This window comes from Electrophorus electricus, chromosome 20 (genome assembly GCF_041902795.1).
Source record: "Electrophorus electricus isolate QZ-2024a chromosome 20, ASM4190279v1, whole genome shotgun sequence".
Taxonomy (NCBI): domain Eukaryota; kingdom Metazoa; phylum Chordata; class Actinopteri; order Gymnotiformes; family Gymnotidae; genus Electrophorus; species Electrophorus electricus.
Window position 1 is genome coordinate 11,587,931 of NC_137516.1, and position 24,813 is coordinate 11,612,743.

At 39.3% G+C, this 24,813-nt stretch overlaps 2 protein-coding genes across 16 annotated transcripts; one reads left to right on the forward strand and one right to left on the reverse strand.

The window, feature by feature from the left end:
* The first annotated feature begins 1,094 nt into the window (after positions 1-1,094).
* On the forward strand, positions 1,095-21,580 carry phc3a (polyhomeotic homolog 3a). Of its 12 annotated transcripts, none has more exons than XM_081703195.1 (18): positions 1,095-1,372; positions 3,396-3,593; positions 3,829-3,990; positions 4,125-4,196; positions 4,352-4,477; positions 4,703-4,783; positions 7,257-7,416; positions 7,697-8,331; positions 8,665-8,833; positions 8,959-9,200; positions 9,631-9,778; positions 10,286-10,400; positions 10,600-10,738; positions 10,856-11,105; positions 14,810-14,964; positions 15,666-15,718; positions 16,371-16,551; positions 20,678-21,580. In XM_081703195.1, the coding sequence occupies exons 2-15, from the start codon at positions 3,441-3,443 to the stop codon at positions 14,962-14,964; spliced, it is 2,607 nt and encodes an 868-aa protein (XP_081559321.1). In that variant the 5' UTR covers positions 1,095-1,372; positions 3,396-3,440; the 3' UTR covers positions 15,666-15,718; positions 16,371-16,551; positions 20,678-21,580. The 12 variants fall into 12 exon arrangements, with proteins under 12 accessions (XP_081559321.1, XP_081559319.1, XP_081559320.1 ...); XM_081703193.1 differs by lacking the exon at positions 20,678-21,580 and adding an exon at positions 16,659-16,939; XM_081703194.1 differs by lacking the exon at positions 20,678-21,580 and adding an exon at positions 16,861-16,939.
* Positions 16,054-24,673, reverse strand: si:dkey-127k13.1 (uncharacterized). Of its 4 annotated transcripts, none has more exons than XM_081703205.1 (12): positions 24,514-24,673; positions 22,931-23,939; positions 22,481-22,682; positions 22,192-22,338; positions 22,039-22,109; positions 21,769-21,854; positions 18,693-18,753; positions 18,263-18,503; positions 17,728-17,996; positions 16,741-16,938; positions 16,471-16,559; positions 16,054-16,364 (listed from the first exon to the last, which is right to left on the reverse strand). In XM_081703205.1, exons 2-12 carry the CDS (start codon positions 23,792-23,794, stop codon positions 16,295-16,297), a joined length of 2,298 nt encoding a protein of 765 aa, XP_081559331.1. In that variant the 5' UTR covers positions 23,795-23,939; positions 24,514-24,673; the 3' UTR covers positions 16,054-16,294. The 4 variants fall into 4 exon arrangements, with proteins under 4 accessions (XP_081559331.1, XP_081559332.1, XP_081559333.1 ...); XM_081703206.1 differs by having other exon boundaries at positions 24,531-24,672; XM_081703207.1 differs by having other exon boundaries at positions 18,263-18,313; positions 18,428-18,503; positions 22,931-24,672.
* Between the last annotated feature and the right edge of the window lie 140 nt (positions 24,674-24,813).

Below are 24,813 nucleotides of genomic sequence, written 5' to 3' on the forward strand. Positions count from 1 at the left end.
ACTGGAATGTACAGGGGTGTGTAGAAACATATCAGTCGAAGGAAACAGAAAATGATTCCCGACTGGACAATCACAGTGAGGTGTAACTTAAGTTAATAATAATTGATGTATTTCTGATGAATAATCCAGAAACACTGCGCAGTTATGTTCGATGGACAAGTGGGGCAGCATTCCGATTATACCATACGAACTTGCGGGAAGGGGGATGGATGCAGGGAACAAAAACATCTCCGCGGCACCGGCAGTTTTTTTCTGAGTTAAATGTTTGCCAGTTTCTGGTGATATAAAAGAAGGACGATGCAAAATGTACATATGTATCTCGTGTTACTGTTATAGTTATGACTTGTCTGAAAGTTTGATATATGCTATCTTGCGCTTTTGTGCAGAGTGCTAGTACCTCCCGAAGACTCTTTTCTCTGTTCAGTTACAATTCCGTCACCAACTAATGTCATTCCATGACATTTAAGTTGCGCTCCTCTTTTATGTATGTTTACATTTGACAAAAGCCATAATTTCATATGTGAATGCAGAAAGTATAATATCGAGAACTTTTCCCACAAGAATGTTAGTTATATGGGCTTCAAATAACCATTTGAGTCAAATGTACCACAATACTCGTTTAATATTAAGGAAGTTTTAAAATGAACAGGCCATGTGAACTATTAAAGTCTTGCAAAAATCGTTTTATATAAATTCCTTCTTCATCCCTTCTTGTTGCTTTACATCTTTTTTAGAGAAAATTATTCAAGCAAACTGCATAACATTCAGTTTTTCACATTTGTAAATAGAAGCCAACACCTTTTCATCCATTCACAAGGCCAACCTCAAAAATCACAAGTAAATTAAGTCATATATGCCTATTTAAAAATAAACAGAAAGCAGACAGCCCGAAATATTAACGCGTGACGTCTTTTAACACGTTTACTCTATTACACTATTGAGGTATTTATGGTGGTCTGAGAGCATTTAGCCTAGGGAAATTTCAGCGCTGCAAAAAGTCCTCCTATACAGCAAGTGGTGCTGCTGGCTCTGAAATTTCTTTCCGCCTGTAACGTTTGGGGTTTTTTAAAAGTTCTTTTTAGCTCCATTTTAGAGCACTGACGCATTAGAATATGACCGGGGCAGTGGTTGTCCAAAGCAGCAGAGCAGGCACATCGCGATGGCTCGCGTTTAGTATCGATGTCAATCAGGTATCACAGACCACTGCTGTACCTCAGTTACGGGTCGGATAAACTGTCATACCTGGATTATTTGTCAAAGATGGAAACATAAATTATTGATGAAAAAAAATATTTAAGGGAAGCGAAGTCGTACAAACTAACGATTCTTTAAAAATCAAGATTCCTCTAAAATGTTGGTGTTGACTATAAAGGTAGGCATTTCTTATGTCACTGGTTATTTTTAGAAGGTCTTTACGCACTATTCTAAACGTTGATGACACAGACATGAGTTGTCATAAGATTAATAGACTCGTTGCCTGTTTTAACGACCTATGGGAACTTTGATTTAAGATGCGTGCTTATTACATTTCAGATGGACCATAACCATTGTACTTCCGCTTCTCATATTCATACAGAGATTAAAGACTTTAGTGATAAATAGCTATGCACTACACATAATGTGCAAAGGGTTTGAGCTATACGTGATAGGCGACATGAGTAATGCTTCTCGTATTCATATTTAAACGCATGATATTGCGCTTCCATGACGTATGCAGAAATGTATAGTACCATCCCAGACGATTAAAAATCCTTGCATCATAATATGACTTTTTTACACAAGTTGGAATCACGTAGTTCAAGTGGTCTAGGCCTACATAATGACGTGTATAGGCGATCCCTAACATTTTTAATCCCATATGATCACGCTGAATATGATCACACTAGACAGCTATAGAAGTTGAGTGTCATATTTTCCTAAATGTGTTTTTAGAAAGATTTATTTGCAAAACACAGTAAACAAAGTAAACATATGTTTACAGTGGGGTCATTTAAAACACTTTCTAAATTCCTATTGGTTATAATAGAAAAATGGGTAAAATATTTGTCTTTTTATGGTTTAATAGGACATACCGTACACCATTTGTTTAGACCTGCTGAACTTGACTTCATGCATCATCTCCCCTCAAACAGCTAAATCGAAGAGAAAATACCGTAAACAGATTTTTTCCTCTAGAAAAAAATAATTTATTCTGATTTAGTCATTTAGACGGCATGTATATAGCGTCCAAATATAGCGTCTTGTAATCAAAATTACAAGGAAGGAAGACTACTTCATTACTTTTCTAGAGTAATGAAAAAAAATCAGCTGTTTTATTTTCTAGAATCTACCTTAGGCATAGAAAATGAGCACACATGACCCTATACATGTATAAATCGAACGTTAAATATAGTATAATTTAAACAAATATTGCTTGTGTAGGTCTACATGGTCATTAAAATGGATAAAACGCATAAAGATTTTTTTAAAGTTAGTTTTACTTAACAAAAACGATTTGCACCACTTCGTTCAATTTTAATGTAAGACAAATGACTGCAGTGATTTCAATTTCCTAGAAAATAATCGACAAGCTTTTAAAAACTCATTAAGTTCACTTATGCATTATAAGGAATACGCCTTTGAAGATAAATTATTTTAACATGTATAGAAAGAGCAAGTGATGATAATATTGTCTATATTATTTTTTTGTCAAAATGCACGCGTTAGCTATAAATCAATGCAGGTAATATGCTTCCTCCCACAAGGCAAAAATACGAGAACAACTGCTTTTACATTGTTTAAAATGGCTAAGAAAGAATTCGAAGCAACATTTTAGTCATTAACAAGCCAGTGCTAATTTCCTTAATATATGACCGTTTTTCCACTTTTATAAGATCTTATTTTTAGATACTGATTTTGATTATATACATCTGTTGAACTACGACATGCAGGCCCAAAGTTTTACAATTACGTTAGTGGAGCCCAACAACTTTCGTGAAAAATTCGCAGATATCTGAAATCGAAGTCGTTATTCCACCACGAAAGTTTTTTTAATGGTTAACATCTACTGTAATATAGTCTAAGCAGTCTAAATTTCACCAGAAATTAGAAATATATCATAAATAAGGAAAATAATCATAAAAACTGAACTGGATAAAATCAACCATGGTGTATGAGAGAACTGACTTTGATTAAATCCTTCTCCACATGAGTGCATACAGTTATTCAACAACATGTGTATTCAGCATTCAAGCTGAAATAAACAGAACATTTTAAAGAAAATATATTTATATTACTTCTGTATTTTTCTGAAAGTTGTGTTGTGTAATTATGGTATTAATTGAAGTGTCTTAATTAATTAAAGTGTCCTATAAAGAAACTGCTTGATGCACATGATACTTTTGCCTCTTGCACAGACCACCCTCTGACTCCAGCAATCTAAGAGTGTTATAAGGGCAGTCATGGAGAGGGATGATAGTGAGGCAGCACCTGGTTCCATCACCACCACCACATCATCAGCACCCACTGGCACCCCAGCACCCAACATGTTTGTCTGTACCCAGGCAAACCCCACACCACTGAGCACCCATTTCGCAGACAGGAAGGCTGTCCAGGTAATTCAGAGCCTCTCTGCACAGCTCTGCACCACGAATGGGTATAAAAAAAAAATCTAATTTCTTGACCAAATATTTAAAATGAAGATAGTATAAAGAGGAGACCAAGAGGAAACTTTTCCATCTATTCTATGACAATAAGTAAATTACAGCAATAGATGAATAACGAAAAGAAGCAGGGATGTATGATCTACTTTTTTAAACTAAGCATGTGTATGTGTCCTTATTGTGCTAGGTGATCCAGCAGGCAATACCCAAGCCTGCAAATGTGACCACTCAATACCTACAGCAGGCATATGCAGCACAGCAACACCGTATTATGGTGCAGACTACGGCTGTGCATGAGCACCAGCAACCAACTGCCCTCACTACACACAGCCATGCCTCTGTCCATCAGGTGTGTGTGTATTAGAAAGAGAGAGAAAGAGAGTGAGCGGCATGGGTTGACACTGATCTAAATCACACCTTTTGCTAAGTCCTTACTCCAGTTTTATGTATTTTGTGCGTCTATATGTGTGTTGTTTTCACCAGGTTTCACAATCTAATAGTGGGCAATCCACCTCACCACCCCCAGCGTCAAATGGGAGTGCAGCACAGACATCAGTAACTGATTTTAGAAAATAAGTCACTGGAAACTGTTGATAACTCACTTGAGTGCTAAAAATATATCTAAAAATTAAATGTAAAAAGCATTTATTAAATTAAAGTATAGCATTTATCAAGCTTCTGAATGTCGCCTCTGCTCTATCACATCTCAGCCAATAAGACAGTTCCAGGCCACCCGCTCATCTGGCTCTGCAGGAGCAATAGGCCAGCATACCATGTTGCTAGGCAATAGCTCTTCCCCTGGGAGTCAGGCCCAGATGTACCTGCGCACTCAGATGGTGAGAAAGTCTCAGCATTTTAATGCTAAGCTCTGAGTTAAAAGCTAAAATGTGTGTGACCCTAGTAATCACATTGATCCAAATTCAGTAATGATTGAATGATTGGTTATGTAAAAAAGACTTTAGAAAACTATTATGGTAAAAGCTGGCATAGGCATATATTTTATCATACCTTATGGCTTTAAAGCTTGTTCTCCTCTTCTCCATCTCTCTTCTGTATATCAGGTGATTCTGGCACCTGCTGCCTCAGTAAGTGCTGATCCACCTGCTTTGACCTCAGTGTCCTCCCAGCCAGGCTCCACACAGGTGAGAGCTGCCTATAGCCATTCAGCCTGTGAGCTGGTCGCAGTGGTACCACCAATCAAAATATTGCTGCTTGAACCACATCAAAAATAATACATCATGTCCAGATTAAGCTGGTGCAGGAAAATTTTATACTTCTCAAGTTATAGTAGATACATGCTATAAACATAAAGGACAAAATCATTTTTACAACTTAGAACTTATTAAAACAGTTATTTTCTATGTGGTATAGTCCAGTTTTACCAATAGCTTTGGAAAATTTATTTAGTACTAAGAAACTTACCTTTCCTGTGCTGTTTCCTTGGGGCCAAAGCACAGTCAAAAGGGGCAATTACTTAAGTCTTTAAAACAATTTGACAAGAAAGACCTCTACTGGAGTATTTATATTGCATCCTATGACCACCAACCACAACATACACCAATCAGCCATAACATTACATTCCTAATATTGTGTAGGCCGCCCTTGTGCCACCAAAACAGCCTTGACCTGTAAGGCATGGCCCTATAGTATCTGACACCATGATATTAGCAGCTTTACTTTTAAAAGCATTACCTTTTATGTAATGTAAGATGTGAGATGGGGCCTCCATGGATCAGACTTGTTTTTCCAGCACATTTCACAGATGCTTGATTTGAGTGAGATCTGGGGAATTTGGAGGCCAAGTCAACACCATGAACTCTTTGTCATGTTCTTGAAACCATACCTGAACAATTTTTGCAGTGTGCTGGCATTATTTCCTGAAACAGGCCACTACCTTTAGAGAATACCATTGCCAGCTGGTACATGTCAAAATAACATCTACATGAATGCTAGGACCTATCAGAACATTGCCCAGAGCACTGCTTCCACCAGTTTGCCATCTTACCATAATGCATCTTGGTTACATCTCTTCCCAAGGTAAGTGATACACATGCTCCCAGACATTTACATGATGTAAAAGAAAACATGACTCATCAGACCAGGCCACCTTCTTCCTTTTGCTCTATGGTTCATTACGGATGCTCATTGTAGGCGAATTGTTTGTGGTAGACAGGGATCAGCACTCTCACCGCTCTGCAGCTCCTTTCAAAGCAAGCTGAAATGCAGTGTCTTCTGACACATTTCTATCATTGTTTTTTCTATCATTCTATCGTTATTTTTTCCCCAGCAATTTGTGCTACAGAAGCCACCGTTCCCCACATGCATCAATACTGATTGTCACTATTGCTGATTGTATGTTTCAGAGATACTCTGCCCCAGTCACCTACCCATCAAAATCTGGCTCATCAAGGTCACTGATATGCTTACACTTGGCCAATTTTCCTGCTTCAAACACATCAACCTTAAAAACTGACTGTTTACTTGCTGCTTCATATATGCCATGACTTGATGGGTGTCACTGTAATGAGATAATCAGTGGTATTTATTTTGCCCGTTAGTGGTTCTTATGTTGTGGCTGATCTGTGTATGTCTTCCAGAGTCCCGTGTTATATTATAAAAACTAAAAAGCTATTTATTGCTGTTATGCATGATTATACACTTAAATCATTTTTGTTTGATACACCTATAGCTGTACCTAATAGACTGCTATAGAATTTAAGGCCAATTGTAAGTCGTAAACCACCAGTGTTAGCAATATGATGTAAGCTTACTGATTCTACTTGAGTCCTGTATCCCTTTTGTAATGTTCCAAACAGCTAAGACACTCACAGATAAAGGAAAGAAGTTTATTTATGCTGAGAATGTAGTCAGAGGGAGAATCCAAAACACCAGAGAGCAAGCCACTCCAAAAATCCAATATTCAGAGAGAGAAATACATGCAGGCAAAAAAAAATCCAAAGAAAGAGACAAGAGGCAAAAATCCTAAAAGCACAATACAGGCAAAGACAAACAAGCAGTCAATACACAGGAGGAAGAATAGTGGAAATACATCTACAATAGGTTTAAATAAGCATGGATAATAGAAAACAGGTGAATTCAATAGTCAGGCAAGGATGTAAGTGATTGGTGGAATGTTGCCCCTTGCTGTGAAAAGGATTCTGGGAAATGTAGTGATATTGATTGTTAGCTGAGCTGGGTAGAAACTAGTTGCATGACACTTTTGGTACATTGTTTCAACTTAATTGGCCTCTATTATGAGTGACCTGGTTTTGAACAAATGGCAGGATATATATTTATGTTAACCTACGTTTAGATGCACTCATGCACAAAATATTCAGACATCATCTGCTCTGTTTTGAAAACAGGTAAATTCATGAAAGAGGTCACTGGAAACATGGAACAACAATGCAGAGGCAGAGACCAAGACAAGTTACTAATTAAGTAGAATTGATTGAAAAGCATGGTGCCACCAGGCATGCAGAATTAAATAATCATTGTAAATGGTAGGAAACACTGATAGTTGTAACGTCTTTGATGTTGTAAATGAACATGTTAAACATGAGTACTCCCTGTTGTCATTAGCTGGGATGACTGAATAATTTATGTTCTTCCAAGGTTTCAAGCTTATCCATGTGCACGCATCTGCCAGGAGCTCTTACTGCTGCTCCAAGTGTTCATCTTAAAGTTACCTCTCAGGGCCAGTCACTCCCCAAAATGTCCCTATGTCCCCTGAAGTCAACACATCTGTCCCAAGCCCTTGTGGAAACTTCTAGCAGTAAGTTTGAATAAAACAAAATCTCAAAAAAATAAAAAATAAAAATAAAAAAAATAAAAAATCTCTAAAAGGCTTCTCTCACTGGATCTTGTTTAAGAGATTTTTTTTTTTTTTAACCTAAACCAGAGTTTAGGTAACTAAACATTGTTCAACAAGAAAGTTCAACTTTTTATTTTGTAACAAGTGGCATGCTAATCATTGTCTGAAAACTACTTTGGTGTGGAAATGAACCCCTGCTGAAGTGCATAAGTTCACAGAGGTGATCCTTTCTCCCCTGCAGTGTTCACTCCGATGCAGTCCCATGCTGTGGTGCGCCAGCAGTTGCACTGCACTCCCAGCACCAAGGTGGCAGCACCGCAGCTCATCCTGCAGAGCAGCACAGCTCACAGGCAGGTGCAACCAATTGCCTTGCAGGTCACTCCACAGGATAGGGGGCCTCCTCCCCTCTCCTCGCTTACCCACACCACACCTGCCCCTGCTGCTCTCTTATCACAGCACTGTGAAGTCCTCTCAGTGTCCACCCCCTCCGACCAACCAGCCAATCAAAGCTCTGTACAGCAACAAGCTGTGGTGTCCACTTCCACACTTCCTCCAAGCTGTTCTGCTCTGTTAGATCCTCCATCCCTCCACCTGGGCCCAGTGGTGGAGCCTCGGGCCCAGCCTCTGCCCCTTAGCTGCCCTCCTCCCCACAACATGGCCTTTCCCAGGCTGGCTGTCCCTCCTGCCTCTCTGCAGAGACTCTCCCTGCGCTCTGTACACACTATAGCTATGCAGTCCGACAACATACTGGTCCCAGACAATGAGCTACCTGGAGCTGATGCTTTTGTTCAGCTGCCCTTCCAGAATCTTTCACCTCCACAGACTGTGGCAGTGGACCTGAAGGTGCAACCACCAACGCAGAAAGAAGATCCTTCAGTGAGTCCGCTAATTTTTGGTGATACCTCATGTTGTAATGTGGTGAACATTAACCTTACTCCTGGAGACCTTCTTGTAGAATTTAGAACCAGATTGTTCATCATAAAAGATCCAGCCTTCTATAAAATTTTGTTAGTTATATGATTTGTGCTGGAACTGAACTCTGCAGGTAGGTAAACTCCACAGTAGGACTGATTACTATTGGAATGGTCTACCAGGCTCTAATCTTTATAACCAGCTCTAAAAGTTTAAGAACTAGAGGAGCTGGATACCAATGACATTAAGACTATTATAATGTGTTTGAAGTGTTGAATATTTTTGTAATGTCCACAGTCAGAGGCAGTCCAACTGCTAAAGGAGGAGGAGCAACATGCGGAACAGGTGCGGGGGGAGCAACACACATTTCCCCCCAAGAGCGGGACCCCCACACCTTCAACACTGCCCTCTCTAGCAGATCTACAGACTTGCTGTGACAGCCTGATACACTCAAAAGACTGCACAGGTGCAAGGAGCTCCAGCCTCCAGCCTCACCCTCTTGCATACACTGCAAAGACATCAGAATATTTCATACACAATCTTGCATTTTTAGCACAGAACCCATCCCCCAACAGCAGTTGTTTTTTGCAGGCCTGGTGGAGCACTCCTGCTTGCAGTCCAGCAGATCCATGATCCAGTTACCAGAAGAGCCTGCACTCAACAGCATCCCCCCATCCCAACTCTGTGCTGCGGTAAGAAGTTCCAGCAGGCTCCCTCCAGCCAGCCTCCCAGCGAGCCCGGAGGGAAAGCCCTCTCAGGCCACCATTAGACCCCACATCCTCACACACCTCATTGAGGGCTTCGTCATCAGAGAGGGGCTGGAACCGTTCCCGGTATGTCCACAAGATGGCATTACAGCCATTCAGAGTCACTTCAGCTATGATAAAACCCATGGTGCTAAGTCCTGCTTGAGAGAGAAATGATTCAAGATTCAGTAGTTTTATTGTCATATGCCCAGTAAAAAGTCAGTTACACTGAACAATGAAATTCTTATTCTGCCTTCCTTTTCCATTCAAGAAAAGAATGATTTAAAAATATATAAATATGAAGGAAAAAGATCGATACAAAGTAAAGGATAGATACAAAATAGAAGAGATATGTACATACGAGTTAGGCTGTCCAGTTAGAACACTCTTCGTTGGAATATATCTCTTCACTTACTGTGCTTAAGGCACAGTAATAAGAACAATGCCATCTTTATCCATGCAGTGGTATTAAATGGCTAGCCTTGATCTGCTCTGATAATTGTGTGCTGTTCCACAGGTGGGTTGCACGTCTCTGGAAAACCAGCAACAACCCAGGTTGCCTCAGGACAAAAAGCTCCCAGCAAATGCAGCACCAGCCTGTCATGACTTACTCATGGACACAGAGCAACCAGCATCAAACATAGATAACATCACTGCTGAGGATGGTGAGATGTCCTTGATTTAGTCTATGCAGTTATGCTTTGGCAAGTTAGTGACATACCCAGCTGCAGGACTCTCTGGAGCAAATCATCTGCATTGGATTGTGGCCAAATGTATATGTACTGGATTTGGGTTTAGAGCTGGGGTTATATGTGTGCTGCTCAAGGGTACATTGCTCATCAGTGACAATGATCTATAGACGATAAAGACTGAAGTTATATAACTAAAGATTGCAAGTTAGAGGTGACGTCTGCTTTGGATAACAAACATTTCATTGAGGTAAATGTGACACAGAGCAGCCTGACAATTTTGATCTGAACTGCAGTTATAGTATATCACCATAAATATTTTAGCAAATCATCAAATTTGTCTATGCAATCACATAAAACAAATAGTAGCAGTGAAGTCTTCAGCATAAGTATGGTGTCTGAAGGGGAGTGTGCATGGGGTGTAAGAATTTGATGTGCTCTGAATAAATGTGCTCTTAGGGAATGCATGTGATGTGTTTGTAGAGAGACTGATGGAGAGTTTGTCAGATGAACTGCAATGTGAATTCTGTGCGAAGAGGGGCTATGCTCATTCATTCCTCCGCTCCAAACGCTTCTGCTCCATGACCTGCGTCAGAAGGTACAAAAAGCGACAGCTGATCTTATTACTACTGCCCAAGTCAGAGTGGTGAAGAGGTGGTTTAGTTTATTATAACTAAACTTATCTTGGTAGTCCTTGTGCAATACCCACTTTACTAACCGCAGGGTAGGAAAGTCTTTAGTTACAGATCTGATTGGCAGAGGGATCACTGCTCTTCTCCATGTTTCTGACTGTGCAGGTTCAATGTGAGCTGTACAAAGCGCCTCAGCATACTAGGGGACCAAAGAGTGAAGCGCTGGCCAAACAGACCCATGAGCCGTAGAGGGCGTCCACCCAGTCATGTCAAGCATAACTCACAGAATCACTTCCTTATGCAGGTCAGAGAGAGAGAATGTTTTTAATGTTGGTCTTCTGACTGGGAGTACAGCACTGTAATGCTGTATATATTAGTCATGTGTGCAGACTCATGATGATGTTTCACTGTGAGTTTGCAGCTTCATGGATCCTATAGACCTGACAATACGAAGCAACCAGCCAACTCTGTATCCCAGCGTGGAGGGAAGGAGAGTGAGGAAGAAGACTCTCCAGGTCCCATGACGACAAGACTGCGTCTGCAGGCAGACAGAAAGAGAAGCCAGGAACAAGGAAGTGGGGACATCTGCACCAGCTCCACCTGGCTGTCAGACTCCTCCCCTACACAGTGGAGTGTGGAACAGGTCTGCTCCTATATCAGCTCTTTACCAGGTACCTCCACTTTCCCCTAAGAGTATGCTATAAGGCTGATAAAAAAATAATAATAATTGAAACACATATACATACACAGACACACACATACACACCTATTTGGACAGTAAAATAATACTTGTAATCTTTACACCATCATGATGCATAGATGGAAGTGTAGACTGTACATTTTTACAGTCCCTTGATTTTCACAGGCTCAAAAGTAATTAGACAAACTACAGATTCTAAATATGATTATTTTTAATATTTGTATGCAAATACTTTGAAGTCAGTGACTGCCTGAAATCTGGAACCCATGGACATCACCAAATGCTGAGTTTCCTCCCTTGAAATGCTTTTCCAGGCCTTTACTGCACCCGGTTTCAGTTCCTGCTTTGTTGTGTTATTTTGCAATCAGTTTTGTCTTCAATAAGTGAAAATTGGGTCTGGGTCTGGTGACTGACTAAAGAACATTCAATTTCTTTGCCTTAAGAAGCTCTTGGGTTTCTTTTGTGTTCATGTTTTGAGTCATACTCCATCTGTAGTGTGAAGTGCAGTTTTGTAGGATTTGACTAAAAAGTATAGCTCTATACAGTTCAGAATTTATCCTGCTACTTTTATCACTATTCACATCACCAATAAACACCAGTAACCTAGTTCAACTGGCAGCCATAGATGCCATAACACTGCCTCCACCATGTCTGACAGATTAAGTGATATGCTTCAAATCATGAGTCATTCTTTTCTTTCTCTATACTCTTCTCTTCCAATCATTCTGGTACAAATCAGTCTTACTTCTGTCTGGCTAGACAGAACTGGGCTTGTTTTCTAGCAATGTCTAATCTGGCCTTTCTATTCTTAAATTTACAATTGGTTTGTATCTTAAGGCAAACCCTCTATATTGACATTCATTAAGGCATCGCTTCATTGTAGATTTTGACAGTGATAAGCCTACCTCCCCAAGAGGCTTCATTCACTTGCATGGCCTCACTTAAGTCAAATGCAAATTCAGAACTTGGAATCAACCATAGACTTTTTATCTCATTAATTTGTCATGAATAAGTGAGAGATTAGGCTACATCTGGCCATGAAACTGCTTATCAGTCAATCATCAAATTATATTTAAGCCTGTGAAATGTAACTACTATGGAAATATGGCTGTAATTCCTAAACAGTTAATGTAATATTTTTGTTAAATCCCTTGAATTAAAGCAGAAAGTCTTCACTTCACCCATATCACAATTGCTTCATTTAAAATCCAATGTGATAACCAAAATTTGTGCTAGTCTCAACTTTTGGCCTTCACAAAGCTTGCTGCTTCAGTTTTTATGGTGGCAATTTGCATTAACTCTAGATTGTGATGAGTGATCAGATTAATTGCAATTAATAGCAAAGTCATTCCTTGCCATGGAAATTAACTTAACAAAAATTACTGCATTCCAGCCAATGTATTTCAGCCATGCCACAAAATGGCCTGCTAACAATTTCAGTGATGATCTTGTTAGCTCAGGAGAAAGTGTTAATAAGGACAACGCATCTGATTTAATTCAACAATTTATTGAGTCAAGAACTTTAAGAAGAGAGGATCAATTGCAGGGAAGAAGGCTTCAGGGTGCCCAAGAAAGTCAAAAAAGCACTAGGACTGTCTCCTAAAGAGGATGCAGCTATGGGATCGGGTCCCCACCAGTGCAGAACTTGCACAGAAATGGTAGAATGCAAGTGTGAGTGCTTCTGCACGCACAGTGGGGCGAAGGCATTTGGAGAATAGCTTGGTGTCAAGAAGGGCAACAAAGAAGCCACTTCTCTCCAAGAAAAACATCAAGGACAGACTGACGTATAGGGATTGGACTACAGAGGACTGGGGTAAAGTTATTTTCTCTGATGAAGCCCCCTTCAGACTGTTTGGGACATCTGGACAAATGATTGCCTGGAGTAGAAAAGGTGAGTGCTACCATGAGTGCCGTGTCATGCCAACAGTGAGGCACATTCATGTGTGGGGTTGCTTCTCATCTTAGGGAGTGGCTTTGCTCAAAATTCTGCCTAAGAACACTGCCATGAATAAGGAATGGCATCAAAACATCCTCCAAGAGCAACTTCTCCCAACGAGTCATGAGTCATGCCAACAGAGAGGCATCCTGAGACCATTCATATGTGGGTTTGCTCAAAGTTTTTGCCTAAGAACACTGCCATGAATAAGGAATGGTATCAAAATAGAGCAACTTCTCCCAACGATCCAGGAGCAATTTGGTGATGAACAATGCTTTTTCCAGCATGACAGAGTACCATGTCAAAAGTGATAACCAAGTGGTTTGGAAACACTGAAATTTTGGGTCTGTAGACAGGAAACTTCCCAGATCTCAATCCCTTTGTGAACCTGTGATCAATCCTCAAAAAGAGGATGGACAAACAAAAACATAGAAACTGTGATCAATTCCAAGCACTGCTCAGGCAAGAATGGGTTGCCATCAGTCAAGACTTTGCCCAGAAGCTGATATCCACCATGCCAATTGAAGAAGGCTTAAAAAAGAAGGATCAACACTGTAAATATTAAGTCTTGGTTAATTTGGATGTATTTGTCAAAGTATTTTATTTATAAAGTATTTCACTATACCATATAAATATCTGAAAAGTGTGTGTGTGTATATATATATATATATATATATATATATATATATATATATATATATATATATATATATATATATCTATATCTATCTGAGGCAGTAAAACTTTGTGAAAACCAAAATTTGTCAGTCTCAAAACCTTTGGCCACAACTAATTATAATTATACATATATATATATACACATACATATATAAAAAAATACACATACACACATGAGAAAATGTGTTTGCCCCTTTTGTGATTTTTTTTAATTTTATTTTTATTTTTTTGCATGGTTGTCACACTTACATGGATGAGTCATTGCTGCGCTCTTGGGGTAATTTTGGTTGGCCGGCCACTTCTGGGAAGGTTCACCACTGTTCCATGTTTTCGCCATTTGTGGATAATGGCTCTCACTGTGGTTCGCTTTACAACCTTTTCCAGACCTCAATTAGATCTCAACTACTTTGTATCGCATTTGTTCCTGAATTTCTTTGGATCACAGCATGCTGTCTAGCTTTTTTTTTTTTTTTTTTTTTTTTTTTTTTTTTTTTTTTTTTGTCTACTTCACTTTGTCAGGCAGGTCCTATTTAAGTGAGATCTTGATTGAGAACAGGTGTGGCAGTAATCAGGCCTGGGTGTTGGCTAGAGAAATTGAACTCAGCTTTCTAAAGATCTGATAAACCACAGTTAATTTATGTTTTAACGGGGGGGGGGGCAAATCACACTTTAGGGTTAAATTTGTTTCTAAGACAATTCTAAATATGAAAGATGACAGCCCACAAAAAGATGGAGTTACAAAATAAAAAGAATACATTAAAAAAAACTACAATTGAAATGTCCCTTCAGAAAATAGTTTTCATTCAGAAGTCTCTTACCCTACAAGTACTCAGCATGTATGAGAATTTCTTGAAGAGATCAAAAGTGGTGCCTCATGAACCTTGTTAAGAGAAGACTGAAGGCTGTGCAGTGCTGTCATCGCAGTAAAGGGTGGTGACTGAATAATTCAAAATCCCATCTATCTTATTTCTTGGTTTTGATACCTTCACTGTTTTTCTAAAATGTAGAAAATATAAAAAATGATATACACATACACAAAGATTTGTTTGGCACTCCTGCAGGATGCCAGGACATGGTGATGGAGTTCCGATCTCAGGAGATTGATGGCCAAGCCCTGCTGCTACTTACAGAAGAGCACCTCATGAGTGTCATGAATATCAAACTGGGGCCAGCACTGAAGATCTGTGCTTATATCAACTCCCTCAAAGAGGCTTAGGTATTGGACCTTCCCAGTATACTTCCCTGAGAAAGTCATCAAGGGGATTTCTGAGGTCTGAAGTATAGTCTCCTCCAATATTGTTTGATTGAAAAAGATTGATGGAACAGGTCATGGGGATAAGTGTCATCTTAAACCCATAAATATCTAGGCCACATGGGCAGAGAATGAGATTAGCCCAGGTAAAGGTGACTCAAGTGTCACACACGTCCGGTTACACAAGGTCTATATGAAGGGTGGGACCTTTTTGGACAATATCCATGGATAAGAAACACATCATTAACCTTAGCCTTAGCACTTGGTTTTTGACCAGGTGTGATGTAAAAGGTAACATCATGCAAACTGGTAAATTTCATTAATTGTGATTAAAATGTCAAATACAATCACTGGTAAATAGCAGTCCCTTCTTGGTGCAGTAAGGATTGTAAAAGCACTTTTCTGACCAAACACTCACTTATGTGCTGCAATGTAGGTAAAAAAAAAAAAAGAAAGAAAAGAAAAAAAAAAAAGTTGTTTGTATAAGACTTAAATAGATGATTTTTTTTTTTTAATCAAGTGTTTGCACACTGGTATGTCTACTGTAAATTGAAAAATAAAGATTTGTTGTTAAGTAACCTTCAGGTTTGTACAACTCCTAAACATTTTAATTCAACAACAAATGGAAATACTATTGCATTTTATTTTCCCATTGTGTATTTCAGCAAACCATGATGATCAAGAACTGGCATGACTTGAATTAACCTACAGGAATTTGGTAAATAAAAATAAGTAAATTAAATTAATAATAATATATATATATATATATATATATATATATATATATATATATATATATATATATATATATTTTTTTTTTTTTTAAATTATTATTATTATTATTTTTTTTTTTTTACATTTATTTTTTTTTTTTTAAATAATTTATCGGTTAACATTCCCCCTACCCTTTTGACTCGGTCATGTAACCAAAAATATTTTCAGTCCTTTAGAAGACCCTTCTGAAGGGGGAAGGGACAAAAAAAAGACTTGTCTGCTTGAAGTGGAAGGCAGTTAGTAACAACCAATAAAATAACCACTAAAAGATACTGTAAAAAGAGTTAATGACTGACAAATTAAAAGCCATTGTTTTATTAAAAATAGTTTTTCACATTTATGACAAAGCAGATCAGCTGAGTCACATGCCTTTGATTTTTAATATATAAATGCAGTATTAAATGTAGAGGTGGGGGGGGATTAATGTAGATGGAGAGCAATTTCTTCTGCAAAACAAAGAAATGGCCATAGATGCTCAGGTGAGTTCAGGAAAGCAGCCGTTTTCCTGGTAACCGTGTTCTCATGGTGATGGCCCTGCTGCCTTCAGCTTCAACTGCTGCTCAATCCTCATGTCAAACTCTTGCCGTTCTCTACAGAGCATAGAGAAAAGCAGATTTACACAAGAACGATGAAATTCAAGATAAAATCGACTAAAATAGAAGGGCTTTCAAAAGTGCACCTCAAGCCCCAACCCACCTGTTGCTATGGCACGGTCCTCGACGGTACTTAGCCTCAGCCTCATCAACGGAGAGGTGATCTACACCAGCAATGGCATAGGTAAGAGCCTGGGAGTGTTAGAGGAAGCAGAGCATGCTGAATACTCACAACAGACTGGGTACTTTTGTGGAAAACAAATATCAAAATGGATGTCATTTGCTGCTCAGCTGCTGTTTGCTGCAGTACCACAGTTGTATGTCAGGCCTGCCTGCAACCATCAAGCCTAGTACTGCCAAAACAATGACTCACCTCCGGCAGGAGCACATCCAGGATGAAGCGGATGCGATCTGTGTTTCCCAGCTCACGGCTTGTGGCACACAGCTTCTGCAGGTAGCGAAAGACCTTATCTACCTGCTCCTCGTCCTCCAGGTAGACGTCCACCACAGAACGGCTGGAGCTGTCCAAAGCCTGGCGCCACTTGGAAGGCTCCTGTCCACTGATCACTGCCTGCAGAGGCCAGTATTTTATTAATTCACCCAGACAGAGGTTTTTTCCTTCAATAAGTGACCATAAAACAATGTTGTACAGTAAACAACCCCTTTAGTTCAGTGATTTTCTAAACAGATTGACTGAAGAGAATGTCTTCTGCATGAACATTTTGAGCTTGAGAGCACCTAAGTACATTTCTGTATTTCTCCAATAACTATAAACCGCAATATTCATCAGAAAAGGCAAAGTGTACCATTAAACATAACTGCAGAATAGAAATGTTTGTTGTCTGAAAACATCTTGGCCAACACTGTGGTTTTTAATTTCAGCTAAGCTGACAGCCTTGCTCCTCTCAACCTTATCTGATAACACTTGGGTCCAAATTTTTTTTTGCTTCACAAACTAAAATAGGTGTACCCTATAGTATATTTTACATTGAAATCTGTTTCTAGAATTTTTCTATCGTGTGTGGTTTTTGACAGAACTGGGCAATTATATTTACATTAATTATACTTATTCACAAAGGCTTATATTACACTTAAAATATGTACATATACTTGTATGTACAATGTATGATTTATGCCACTTCAGTCTCCAGCCTGCCAATATCTTTTCCTTGGTACTGTTTTTCCATAGTATACAAAAATACAATAAACAGGTATTTTTGCAGGAAGCAAACTCACTGTTGACCAGTATAATCAAAGGCCCAGCTAGGTTTGAGGTGAGCAAACACAGCCTGCCTGATCTGCTCTGCATGGTACTTATGTTAAAAAAACTGATTCCTAAACAGGTTTTAATTTGTCATACCAACAAACGATTCTCCACGCCACGTTTCTTAACGATGAAGTCCACTAGCCTCTCGTTGGCACGGTTCCGTGCAGCCAGGGTGCGATCTGGCAGCACCTTCTTTGAGTGGAGCTCTTCCTGCTTGCTTTGGCAGGAAGAGCAGGAAGAAGCTTCCCTGGTATCGCCTGCACCATCAACTTCGCCCTTGCCCTGCTCACTTAGCAGTTCCTGGCTAGGGAACGTCAACTCAGATGAAGACACCTTAGGATATTTGTTCCTCACTGGGCAACCTGCCAAACAGAGCCCAACAACAGCCAATAGCTGTCATGTGTCACCAGTTTGAGTCAGCTGTTCTTTAAAAATAGATGCATTTCACACTGTGTATTACTTTAACTTTGAGAAATTAAACTGAGAGCATTAGTCTAAGAGCAATAACAGTGCTGACAATTATATAGTCAATTTAAAATCTACCGAATTGTTCCCCAAGACTGGCCATAACAATAACCATGCAAAATACAGTTTTTGTCTTACATTGGCTACAGAATGGAGAACTTACTGATATCATCATCAAAGTATTCAATGAAGGAGCCAACAAAAGAACCACATCCTACAAATTGAAACAGAAAACACATTCCAGTTTGACAGCATTCAGTGCATGAGTAGGTCTCAGAGCCCATTCCTAGTTCTAATTGGCACACTGAAAGGTGCAGGAGGGGGATACCAATGCGAATTCTGTAATCCGATATGAGATCCAGACACCAGGTAATGATATCGCCATACTTCTCTTTGGCCAAGTCCTATCAGAGACCCAAAAGACAGACAGACAGACAGAGACACACACACAGACACACACCTTTACTGAGATCTATCAACAAGCTGCTAACAGCAAACAAAAAACTAAAGAACTGAGGTGATTTTTTAACTGAATCTTTAATCTCAATCTTTAAGAAACCAAATCACCCAAAATGACTCTAAACCAGCCTTACCAGAAAAAGCTCTGAGTCGTCACAGTCAAATGGCTTCAAGGTTCTCAAGGACACAGAAAAGCTTAAGTAAGGGAAAAAAGAGGATTCATTTTATTAATGAGTCCACACACAAACACAAAAAACACAAGCAACACCAATGAGGTTCTCTTTGGCTTTCTTTATTAACAATGAACTCCTAAAACACATTTTCTGAAATAAAATGCTATTTTTTTAAAACCTGAAATACAAATCCAAAAACTCAAATTTGTTTTACTCAAAAGTATTTCTGCCTAGCAGAAGCAAGCAATTTATTGAAATATTCCTCAACTTTGCCCATAATGCAGGTTTGGCCATAACGAAAATGCCTTCAAACAATCAGAGCACCTTAAACAATACTTGGAAATGTCCTTTTGTCAGATATTTATATGGTATAGTGAAGTACAATTATAAAGTTGTTGTGTGGTTTTTTTTTACTTTTTATTGACAAATACATCCAGTTTAAGCAATGAATTAAAATGTTTACAGTGTGGACCCTTCTTTTTAAAGACTTCTACAATTCATCTCGGCATGCTGGAAATCAGCTTCTGGGCAAAATCTTGACTGATGGCAACCCATTCTTGCCTGATCAGTGCTTGGAGTTGATCACAGTTTCTGTGTTTTTGTTTGTCCACCCTCTTTTTGAGGATTAGGCAAAATTTTGAGCAAACACACTCCCTTGCTCAGAAATGGCAGAACGCAGGTGTGAGTGCATCTGCATGCACAGTGAGGCGAAGGCTTTTGGAGAATGACTTGGTGTCAAGAAGGGCAGCAAAGAAGCCACTTCTCTCCAAGAAAAACATCAAGGACAGACTGACAGCCTGAAGTATAGGGATAGGACTACAGAGGACTGGGGTAAAATTATTTTCTCTGATGAAGCCCCCTTCAGACTGTTTGGGACATCTGGACAAATGATTGTCCAGAAAAGAAAAGGTGAGCACTACCATGAGTGCCGTGTCATGCCAACAGTGAGGCACATTCATGTGTGGGGTTGCTTCTCATCTAAGGGAGTGGCTTTGCTCAAAATTCTACCTAAGAACACTGCCATGAATAAGGAATGGCATCAAAACATCCTCCAAGAGCAACTTCTCCCAACGATCCAGTAGCAATTTGGTGATGAACAATGCTTTTTCCAGCATGACGGAGTACGTCACAAGGCAAAAGTGATAACCAAGTGGCTCGGTGAAAAAAATTTGAAAATTTTGGGTCCATGGCCAGGAAACTCCCCAGATCTCAATCCCATTGAGAACCTGTGATCAATCCTCAAAAAGGGTGGACAAACAAACACAGAAACTGTGATCAACTCCAAGCACTGATCAGGCAAGAATGGGTTGCCATCAGTCAAGAGTTTGCCCAGAAGCAGATTTCCAGCCTGCCAATTACAGAAGTCTTAAAAAAGAAGGCTCAACGCTGTAAATATTAAGTCTTTGCTTAAACTGGATGTATTTGTCAATAAAAAGTTTAAAAACGTATGAAACGCTTATAATTGTACTTCACTATACCATATAAACTTCTGACAAAAGGATCTAAAAAAACTGAGGCAGTAAATTTTGAAAACAAAAATGTGTCAGTCTCAAAACTTTTAGCCACGACTGTATAATTCTCTTAAAATCACAAATGATGAAAATCACTTTTTATATGATGGGGTACCAAGAAAACAAAGTGTCTTGCTAAGGCCTTGGGCAGTTAAATATCTTATCAGTTAATATCTTTTTCCACTGATATTCCATCAGTTGGTGTTTGAATGGTGGTGGCAAGCACTAACATATTGGTCAAAAATCTCTCATAGGTGTGAAAGGCCATAGAATGTGAGATTTACATTATTTTTATTTTTATGTTTATCAAACCATTCAGTGATCCCTCATGCCCACTGGATTGGGATATTCAAATCAGGACATAAATGTTTCATTATACGATAAGGGAGATCAGTCAGAATAACTTTGTATTCATTTGTGATATTTCCCTCTAAGGAGACAAGTGGACTCAAACCATGCCAGCAAAGTGCCTCTACAGCATAACTGAAGCCCAACAAGGCTCAATCATTCAGGCCTGTACTGTTTTTTTTTTGTTTGTTTTTTTGGTGTACACCACACATGCAGTCGCTCAACTATCAAGAATATGGCAAAGGATGATTCATCTGGATCAATCACCTTTTTTTTGCATCTCTGTACAGCAGTGCCTATGGATTTGCACCACTGAACTTTCAAAAGTAACCCAGCATTGCTCTTAGTATTGTTTATATTGTAAAGTGGTACAGAATCATGTGACTTTTGGCCCCATACATCATGTACTAGGTACATCTCTACTACGTACATCTCCCTTTTTCATTTTTGACATTCTGACTATCCAATCATCCTTTTTGTTTGTTCATTTTCCTAGGCTTTGTGGGTTTTTTGTATTTCTGTTCAAATTTTTTCACATCAAAGACATTGATTCAAAACTCACTATTGAATGTACACACTCCATGATTTTGCCACAATATCCAACCCTACTTACTGATGTCTTTCTCATAATTGGTGATTGTACTTTAGTCAGTGTTCCTACTGAAACACTAGCCATGGTGAACCTGCAACAAAACCACTTAGATATTTTGCTCTTTCTGTTTTGATCTAAAATCAAGGGCAACTGGGTCTGCTGAGCATTTTTAAATATGGAATGATTTTTCATACAGTATACGTGTCTGGAAACATCTGCATTTCTTGTTTCACTAAGTTTATTCAGGTTTTTCCTCACACCCACGTGTTTGGATTCAAACAGCATTACTGCTTTGTCATTGGTTGATTACACCTTTAGAACTATGTGTTACTAAATAATCTTGTCAATATTTAAAGCATTAAAATTATTTGCGGTTCACTGTAGTGGCCGGAATTTTGTCCTAAACTGTAGTGTTTTCTTTATGATAACATAAGGTTAATTATGCTTGGTGATAAAACATGTTTGTGGTTATACAAAAAGAGTTTACAAGATCTGCAAACCGAAAAAGGTCTAGCTGCAGTCAAGGCATCAGGACATGCATGACAGAAATGAGAAAAAAACTGCAAAAAGCTAACAAGACTCTTACCCCTTTTTAACTGTCTTCTTATCTAAGAGAAGTCCATCAATGAACACGATACTGGCTTTTTTGTTCTTGTGGTTTACACTTTTAACCTGCAGAAGAATATTACTCAAATGCCTTTTTCAAAATAAAAATATACATTTCTCAGGAACAGACTTAATATCCAGCTGGCACAGATAGCATAAATGCCACGAGCCTGGCACTTGTCCTGGCTCAAGGACTACAATAAATTCGACATTCTTAAAATATAATTTGTGTGGGACAGCGATTACTTACCATGGCTGGCCAGAATGGGTACTTCCTCAGTTTACACCACACCAACAGTCCTTCTCTAATTAATGAAGACTCTGGAATATAATCAAGACAGAACACATAATGACAGCAATATATATCCACTTATGTTTATCTATACATCCCGAGATGACTCACTTTGACTGTTCTGCTGTAAGAAACTAGGCAGCTCCTCATCTTCCTCATCTTCTTCATCCTCCTGCAGGGAAAGGGAAGGCTCGAGGGGATAAGGCTCCTCCTCCTGCACACACAACTTAATGGACAGGTCGGAAGGCAGCGTCTGCTCTGCAAAGTCAGAACACAGTAAGACCAAGTTGCAGCATAAACCACTATTACGACACATCAAACATTTTGCCAAGCACTGGGGAGGCAAGTCCAGGATATGGAATGAGAAGCCAACAGAGTGAAACCTTCAGTTCCTTTGTACCTGGTTCATGGAGAGCAAAGTCTTGGAGCTCAAAACGTGGCCGGACGTGGCGAATTGCCTGGCTACCAGATGAATTCTGGGGTGGCTCTGCGTTCTTCCTGAGCCGTTTCACAAACAGTGCAGTGCACAACTCCTGCTGCTCCTTCTTCTTCCGCTGAGGTACAGACTTCTGTGGCACTTGAGGCTTCCGAGGTCTACCCCGCTTTTTAGGTAAAACATGACAGGCTTGACTAATTAGAACAAATATCACAGTAATGTGTTAAAGCAGAGACAAATACTATAATTGACACTCCACCACTAATACCAGTAACAGGCATACTACTCTGCTGGTGCTAAACTACCACTTTAATATCACCTTTGAACTTACAGACCAGAATATTTTTTTAATAACAAGTTAACAATGTCTTGTAAATGTAAACAATGGAAAAAGATTTCAGTTCTACACCACACCTTTACTGAACAAATCTTCAGCTCATTCTGATTGCCATTTATTGAAGTGCATTGTCCACTCTCTGTAATGCTGGGCAGGGTTGGAAGACAAGTGCTGCCCAACGGGGTGGAACCGAAGCAAAGACCGGCTCGGTGACGGCGCCCCTTCGGTGTGCATGGGTCCAGTGCAGAGAAACTGTGAGATGCAGATGGTTCCAGCTCAATGCTGGTACCTAGTGTAGAATGTGTGTGAATGGCAGCGCCAGTTTTCACAGGGACTTGGTCACCCACAGCACTTGATCTGTGTGCAAATGAACGTTTTACTTTGGCTTTTCTTTGGGGCATTTCCTTGGTCTCTGCTGAGTAACAGTCCACAGCTCTGGGGCAACTATCCAACTCAGTTGATTCCTCAGAATATTCTTCATTACACGTGTCAGATCTGGTACTTAAGATGACTACCTTCTGAGAAGGCTGATTTCTTTTACTCCAGCTTTCCTTCTGTCGTCTTTTTTTTGGCTTTATAAGACATGGAGCAGGTTGTCGAGGCACTAACATCTCATTGTCCTTTGCATTGGAAGAAACATTTCCATTTGTAGCTATTCTTTGAGTTCTGAGCTCTAAACTAATAGGTTGGGCCAAAAACACTTTAGGGTCAGCAAGGGTTTGCTGGCTGACAGGCTTTGTTACTTTTCCTCTTGTTTTTTTCTTTGGTGCAAGTTTGATTAGGCTGGCACCAGGGGAATCGTGAGGTTCAATGGGTGCTTTGGGGTTACCCTTAGTGGAAGTAGGCCGGTTCAATTCTGCTAGAACTTCAGCAATGATACGACAAGTTCTTTCAGGATTTTTTCGCAATCGTAAGGTGCGTTTGTCTTCCGATGAACTCATTCTTGCACATTCAAATATATAAGCGTTTTAGCAGGAACATTATTTCGTTCAAAATGTTGGACTAACAGAACCATTAAATGTATTTGACACAACATATAGCCATAAACTGTAATGACTCCACACAAAACATCATCTTCCGACAGCCCTGTCGAAAAACAGACGGGGTAAGAGAATGATATCCTACAGCCAAAAAAAATCGCGTTTTTAGATGCTTAGTGACAGCATAACTACAGTCGTAACGCTAGCTTGTGAGCGCACCCAAGATAGCTAACGGTAATGTTGTCAGTAAATGCCCTAAATATAGGTATTTTAATTGTTGACGTATTAAATATTAACCACGTTATATTAGACTGTTAGAGCTACATAAAAAGTACATGGTAACCAGTTAGCTAGCTAGCTAGCTAGTTACTCCATTAGCCAAGTAATCAACCTGGAACTTTACAGATAGCTGCTCATTTCAGTTGCACCACTAAACTACTGAAAATAATACTTTTCGCAACTTCCCGCCAGGTTCTACCACCGACAGCTACACAATTCCTAGATATCAAGTTCGTCTGCAAAATCAGCTAACGCTAGCTTAGATGTTTATATTAACATTTTCTAACTTATTGTAACCAGCTAGCTAGCGTTACCCTAGCTAAGTTAGGTTAGCCAGCTGTATTCTAACAAAGATATGCGTCCTATACAATCTCGTTCCACAAAGAGTGGTGTTCACGTACCTTAATAACTAACTTACGTTGCACATATAGCATACAATGGCGTTGTAACAAAGCATAGAACTGTATGTAACATAAACATGACGTCGCTCTTTAAATCTGCAGCTTTTACAGTACTTCGACTACCCAGCAGCACTTTAGGCCTCAAATTCCAAACTTCCGGTTTCAAGTGTTCTGATTATTTAAATAATAAACATAATTTGCATATGCAAATAGGTTGTACTATCGATCCCAGTTTACTGTCGACTCTATATTTTGTGGAACTGAAAATCGTAGTTTGAAAATCTGATCAATATAAACCAT

Bases quoted from the DNA above. Each gene is read 5' to 3' on its own strand.
- si:dkey-127k13.1 (XM_081703205.1), bottom strand. From the start codon at position 23,794: ATGAGTTCATCGGAAGACAAACGCACCTTACGATTGCGAAAAAATCCT. The intron at 22,110-22,191 runs GTGAGTCATCTC...ATTATATTCCAG, and splicing joins CTTACAGCAGAACAGTCAAA to AGTCTTCATTAATTAGAGAA. The intron at 16,939-17,727 runs GTATGACAAATT...TGGCCTCTGCAG, and splicing joins GCGTGGAGAATCGTTTGTTG to GCAGTGATCAGTGGACAGGA.
- phc3a (XM_081703195.1), top strand. From the start codon at position 3,441: ATGGAGAGGGATGATAGTGAGGCAGCACCTGGTTCCATCACCACCACC. The intron at 4,197-4,351 runs GTAACTGATTTT...ATCACATCTCAG, and splicing joins GGAGTGCAGCACAGACATCA to CCAATAAGACAGTTCCAGGC. The intron at 8,332-8,664 runs GTGAGTCCGCTA...TAATGTCCACAG, and splicing joins CGCAGAAAGAAGATCCTTCA to TCAGAGGCAGTCCAACTGCT.